At 42.8% G+C, this 6421-nt stretch overlaps 1 protein-coding gene across 3 annotated transcripts in view; it reads left to right on the top strand.

Annotated features, from left to right (window-relative positions):
• Gon4l (gon-4-like (C. elegans)) overlaps positions 1-6421 on the top strand; it is a 64413-nt gene that overhangs the window by 6499 nt on the left and 51493 nt on the right. For 2 of the 3 annotated variants that reach the window (XM_013508237.1, XM_005411606.2), the window contains exon 4: positions 3156-3347. The exons of the other annotated variant lie outside the window; for it this stretch is intronic. In XM_013508237.1, coding sequence (XP_013363691.1) covers positions 3156-3347 — 192 coding nt within the window. The remainder of the gene's footprint in view (positions 1-3155; positions 3348-6421) is intronic. 3 annotated transcript variants of the gene reach the window in all.

Genomic DNA, 6421 nt, shown 5'->3' with positions numbered 1-6421 from the left:
GTGCCACGGCACCCAGCTCCTGAATCCTCTTTATCCCTTTCTTTACTCATCCTTTATTCTGCATGTCTGGCGAGATGAGCTGTGCATAAGTTTTTGTGAGTTGGTGGGTATCCATGAAATAAGGCTTGTGGAAGAGGGCAGCCAGAAATTTTTGAAGGAGAAATGACGGAACCCAGAGTGGTGGCATATGCCTAACATCCCAGCACGCTGGGAGACTGAGTCAGGAAGATTGCAAGTTCAAGCCCACCAAGGCAATGAAGCAATTTAATGAGACCTTGTCTCAAAAAAGAAGAAAAGAAGATGGAGGTGGTAGCTCAGTGTGAAGTCCCTAGGTTCAATCCTAGTACTGCCAAAAAAAAAAAAAAAAGGCCTGTCTGAGACGTGTGAAAGGCTCTAAAGACATGAAAATTCAGGACGAGAAGGCTGCATTACAGTTTGACAGATGGTAGCATGGTCACTGAGGTCAAGAACGGTCTGTGTGGAGGTACATAGGCAAAAGTGTATGATGACCTACGTGGTGGCTTAGAAGTGGTGGGAGAAGACTTCAGAGTCGTAGATTGTATTTAGGTTGCAGATGACACCGTTTGTCGTCTTTCTTTTGTATTTTTTTCCTTTTTGAGACAGGGTCTCGCTGTGTAGTTCAGGCTGGCCTTGAACTCACTATGTAGTCGAGGCTGGCCTCAAGCTCACAGCGACCCTCCTGCCTCAGCCTCCTGAGCGCTGGGATTGTAGGCATGTGCCACCATGCGCAGCCTCTGACTTCGATGGCAGATCTAGCATCCAAAAGTGAGCTAGTGATTGACCCAGCTGAGCTTGAACCACTTGTGGACAGTGTATGCCATGCCATAGCACTGCTCCTCTGTGGTATTGTCCATGTCGACATCAAACAGGAAACCTTGGTAGGCTGGGTAGAAGATGGCCAGGGCCTCAAAGAGCAAGATTAAAGCTTGTATCCCCAGGCCTCAGCTTGCGGCACGCTGGCCTGTCATGGTTCCTCAGACTGCAGGTCTGCTCTCATGTTGGGGCTTTCACATGGGGCGTCTCCTCAGCGTGGAGTGCTTCCTTCCCTTGAGTTGTTGATTTTTTTGGAGACAGGCTTTTGCTATGTGGTGCAGCCTGGTCTTGAACTTACTATATAGCCCAGGCTGGCCTCAGACTCATGGCAATCCTCCTTCTGCAGGCTTCCAAGTGCTGGGATTATAGTCGTGCACCGCTACTCCAGGCTGTCTGAGTTCTTTTTCTTTTTTTCTTTTTTTCTTGTCTGAGTTATTTTTGAGATGTCCGTTTGGCTGTCTTTTAAGCACTTGGTCTTGTTTTGTCCTTTGGGGATTCTTCCACAATTAATAGGAATTAATGGGTCATTACTGACAGTGTACTGTGTTTGTTTATACAGTAGAATTTCATATTTTTCACTACTGTCTTTTAAAACTGATGGAATAGTAGATAAGTTGTTTGAAGGATGTGGTCAGAGATGGACGTTCCTTTAGGGAAATGTGTCCTGTAGAATCAGTCTTGTCATCACAGGAGGCTCTGTGGTTACAATCTTCTTCAGAGTAGCTGGCATTATTGTGTCATTTCTGGAGCACTTCTGTTTTATCTGGAGGGAGTGGAGCAGCAGATTAAAGACAATCTTGGGTTGAATATGACTAAAGAAGTAATAGTTACTACAAAGTCAACAGAGAGAGGAGAGTTTTAAGAACAGAGTACTTTCAAATTTAGTGGCAAGGACTGGAGATGCAGATTATTTTATTTTATTATCTTTGTTTTGTTTTCTGGTACCAGGAATCAAACTCATGACCTTGCGCTTGCCAGGCAGGTGCTGTGCTGCTGAGCTAAGTCCCCCAGCCTGGAGATGCAGGTTAGTGTTAGAGCATTTGCCTAGTGTGAGAGAGGCCCTGGGTTTGATCCCCAGCATCCCCCCAAAAAAATTTGAGTGACAAAGGAGACAGAAAGATAATGATGCCTGAGAAAAGACTATATTCAAAGTCTGGTGATTTTTTTTTTTTTTTTTTTAAATTTTAAAGAGTAAAAGAGGGGCAACATAGTAATAGGGGACTTCACCGAATTACAGATAAAGTGGTAGGACATTATTGTTTTGTTTTTTGAAGTAAGATCTCGCCATGTAGCCCAGGTTGGCTTTGATTTGTGGCAGTCTTCCTGACTCAACATCTCAAGTACTGGGATTACAGGTGCGCACCACCATGCCCAGCTAAAATCTGGTGATTTCTGAAAAGAGTTTTTTGGGCAGAGAATGTCACATTGGGTTAGACAGGGATGAGAACACCAGTGAGATATGTGTGTGTGTGTGTGTGTGTGTGTGTGTGTGTGTGTGTGTGTGTATTTTGCTGGGGATTAAACCCGAGGCCTCACACATGCTAGGTAAGTGTTCTACCATTGAGCTATAGCTCCCCTCTTTTTATTTTTTAAGGAGGGCCTTGCTGTGTTGTCCAGGCTGGCCTCAGACTTGTGATCCTCCTGCATTAGCCGCCCAAGTACAGTTGTGTGCCGCCGTGTCTGGTTGAAATTGATTTTTGTATTAGGAAAAATGGAAAGCTCAACACATGTTAGAATTATAAAGACCTCGGTAGTTATCTAGTTCAACTCCCTGATTTTAAGATGAGTGGTTTGCATTTCAACTTTTATTTTATTTTTTGCCTTTTTATTTATTTATTTATTTTTGTCTTTTTGAGACAGGGTCTCACTATGCAGTTCAGGCTGGCCTTGAGCTCCCTTTGTAGCCCAGGCTAGTCTTGAACTTGCAACGATCTCCTGCCTCAGCCTCTCAAGTGCTGGGTTACAGGTGTGTGCCACCACGCCAGGCCTTTTTTTTTTTTGCCTTTTTGAGACAGGTTTCACTATGCAGTTCAGGCTGGCCTTCAGCTTACTTTGTAGCCCAGGCTGGTCTTGAACTCACAGTGATCCTTCTGCCTCAGGCTCCTGAGTGCTGGGATTACAGGTGCCACCACACCTGACCTCAACTTTTATTTTAGTATTTTCCTTAGGACCCTGTCTTTAGGAGATGGTAGTGCCTATATGTGTAGTATACTTCATTCATGAAGTGCCCTAATGAAAAAGTTTTTATGACAAGATGCTGATTTCTGCAAGAGTATGGTTTGAGAATGGGCAGTGTGGAGCAATATTTGTGATTCTTCTAGGGAAACCTCAAATGCATTCTGGAGGGGAGACACCTTTATTGCCATCAGGCAGCCAATCTGTAAAACCAGGAACCCAGCCTAGGAAATCATCCCAGCCAGATGTTTGTGCCTCCCCTCAAGAAAAGCCACTCAGGACTCTGGTTCACCGAGCTGAGGAAGAGAGAGAGGATGGTGGACTCTTTATTCCAATGGGTAGGCTTTCTCCTTCCTTCCCTCCTTTCCTCCTTCCTCCCCTCCACCCCAGGGAGTGCTGAGGTGTATCCCCAGCCCTTTTTTATTTTCAAACAAGGTTTGCTAATGCTGACCTCAAACTTGGGATCCTTCTTCCTCAGCCTCAGTAGCTGGGATGGGATGACAGGCATGTACTTCCACACTCATCTAACAATTGTTCTGTCTGTCTTTTAAATTGATTCTACTGTGAAATGTTCCTTTTACCTCTATATAATTTTGCCTTAAAGTCTATTGTGTATCCGCTACTTGTGTTTATATGATATGCGTGTTTCTAATCTATCTTTATTTTTTTTTTGAGACAGTGTCTTGCTATATAGTTCAATCTGGCCTTAAACTCACTATGTAGCTCGGACTGCCCTCAAACTCACTGCAGTCCTCCTGCCTCAACCTCTCAAGTGGTGCTGGGAGTATAGATGTGTGCTTCATGCCCGGCTAATCTTTTACTTTCAACCATTTTAGCTTTTTATATTTAAAAGTGTATCTTTGTTATTTTGGGGGTGATTAGGCCTGGGGATTGAACCTAGGGCCTTACACATGCTATGCAAGTGCTCTACCACTGAGCTACGTCCTCAGCCTATATTTCTTATAATTATATACATTTTTTTTCCTTGAGACCGGCTCTCACTGTAATTCAGTCTGGCTTTGAATTCACCTTGGAGCCCAGGATGGCCTTGAAAGGCACTGCTTTTCAGACTCCAGAGTGCTGGGATAACAGGTGTGTGCCACTATGCCTGGCAAAAATTTTTTTTTTGTAGTCTGAACATAGTTTTGTTTAAGTACTTAGTTGATTTTAGTGGTTGTATGTGTGTGCGTTTTGAGACAGGGTCTCACTATGATTTTAATTTTTTTGTTTGTCTTTTTGATACAGGGTCTCGCTGTGCAGTTCAGGCTGGCCTTGAGCTCACTTTGTAGCCCAGGCTGGTCTCTAATGTGCAACCATCCTTCTGCCTCCGCCTCCTGAGTGCAGGGATTACAGGCGTGTGTTACTACGCCCGGCTTCTCACTATGATTTTAGTGTAATTTATTTATTTAGTTTGATTTTCTTGAGATAGGGTCTCACTAATGTAGTTCAGGCTGTCCTTGAACTTGAGGAGATTCATCTGGCTCATTTTTTCAGTTTTACCTTTTATTTTTGTTTTATATTTTACCCTAGAGACTAATAATATTATATATCCTTGAAACTGTTGTAATCTACCTTAATTAGTATTTTACCACCTCCACTGTAATGATACATAAGAGTTTATCTATTCTACCTTTTATGCTGTTATATTCACTTCTTCCTATATTTACAATCCTGCACGACATGCTTATTACAAGTTGGGCAAAGTGACAAGTACTTGTAATCCCAGAACTTGGTAGGATGAGGCAGGAGGATTGCTTCGAGTTGGAGGCCAGTTGGGCTACATAGTGAGCTCAAGGCCAGCCTGGGCTACATAGTGATACCCTGTCTCAAAGGAAAAATGAAAAAGACATACTTACTATTTTGTTGTTGTTGGTTTTTTCTTTCTTACTTTCTTTTTTTTTTTTGGTTTTGGTTTTGGTTTTTTTGAGACAGGGTCTCACTATGTAGTCTAGTCCAGATCACTATGATCTTCTTGCCTCAGTCTCCCAAATGCTGGGATTACAGGCATTTGGTACCATGTGGGTGGTTTTCTTTTTTGAGACAGGATCTCACTGTGTTGCCCAGGCTGACCTTGAACTTCTGAGCTTAAGCACTCGTGATTCAAGCATGTGCATTGACACTTAGCTTTTGTTACTGTTTTTAATGAGTCCTTACTCATAATTAATAAATTTTTATCATATAACTAACCTCCTGGATGTTCTTGGTTCATCCTGAATTCTTTGCCTTTGTGATCATTTTCATTTTGAAGAATTTGCTTCATTCTGTATGGCTAATCTGTCGCTGAATTATTTCAGATATTTATTTATCTATTCTTTTTTGTTGTTTTTTGACAGGGTCTGAGTGTATTCTAGGCTGGGTTTGAACTTACTATAGCCTATCCTGGCCTTGAACTTTTGGTGATCCTCCTGCCTCAGCCTACTGAGTGCTGGGATTATAGGCATTCATCATCATGACCCGTTTATTTTAGATTTTTGGGTGGGGAGGTCTGGGAAAAAAAAGTTACTTGATTTTGGGGAGGGTAGTGCTGGGGATTGAACCTAGGGGCTCCATGGCAGACAAGTACTGTACCACTCAGCTACATCCCAGGCCCCTTTCCATTTTAAAAGAAAATAGTCACTGGATATGGAATTTTAGGTTGGCATATATACAAAAAAATACGTGCATGTTCAATTTGTGATTGAACTCAGGCCTATGCATGCCAGCTAAGAACTCTACCATTGCACTGTACTCCAGCCTGCATATTCCTTTTATTTTTTTTCCTCTTCATGCTTCAGTTTCTGTTCTCTGTGGACCTGTTCATGAAATCTGTTTTGTTTTGTCTGATCCATTAAATCCATCTGTTAATTTTTTCTTTTCTTTTTTTGCAGTACTGGGGATCATAATGTACTTATATCTTCTGTTGGTTGATTGATTGATTGACTAATTGAGACAGGGTCTTGCTGTGTAGTTCAGACTGGCCTTTAATTTACTGTGCAGCCCTGGTTACCCTGTTATTTATGGTGATCCTCCTGCTTCAGCCTCCAGAGTGCTGGGGTTATAACTGTGTGCAACATCATTCCTGCTTGGAAGCCCTTCTTTCCTCCTTCTTTTTTTTTTTTTGGTACCGGGAATTGAACTCAGGACCTTGTACCTGCCAGGCAAGCACTTGTGCCACTGAGCTATATCCCCAGCCCCAGAAGCCCTTCTTTTAAAAAACTTTTTATTTTGCTGTCTTAACTTACCTAGCTGAGACTCCAGCTTCTCCTAGCTCAGCCTCCTTCCGTGCTGGAATTATAAACATGTACTACCATGTTCAGCTTCATCTCTCTTTTCTTTCTGTCTCTCTGGCTCCCTTCCATCCCCTCTTTTCCCCTCTTTTCTCCCTTCCCCTCCCCTTCTTTCCCCTTCCTCTCTCCCTCACTCTCTTCTTCCT

This window comes from Chinchilla lanigera, unplaced genomic scaffold (assembly GCF_000276665.1).
Source record: "Chinchilla lanigera isolate Chin_1 unplaced genomic scaffold, ChiLan1.0 scaffold00144, whole genome shotgun sequence".
Taxonomy (NCBI): Eukaryota; Metazoa; Chordata; class Mammalia; order Rodentia; family Chinchillidae; genus Chinchilla; species Chinchilla lanigera.
This window is presented reverse-complemented; position numbering and strand designations above follow the sequence as displayed.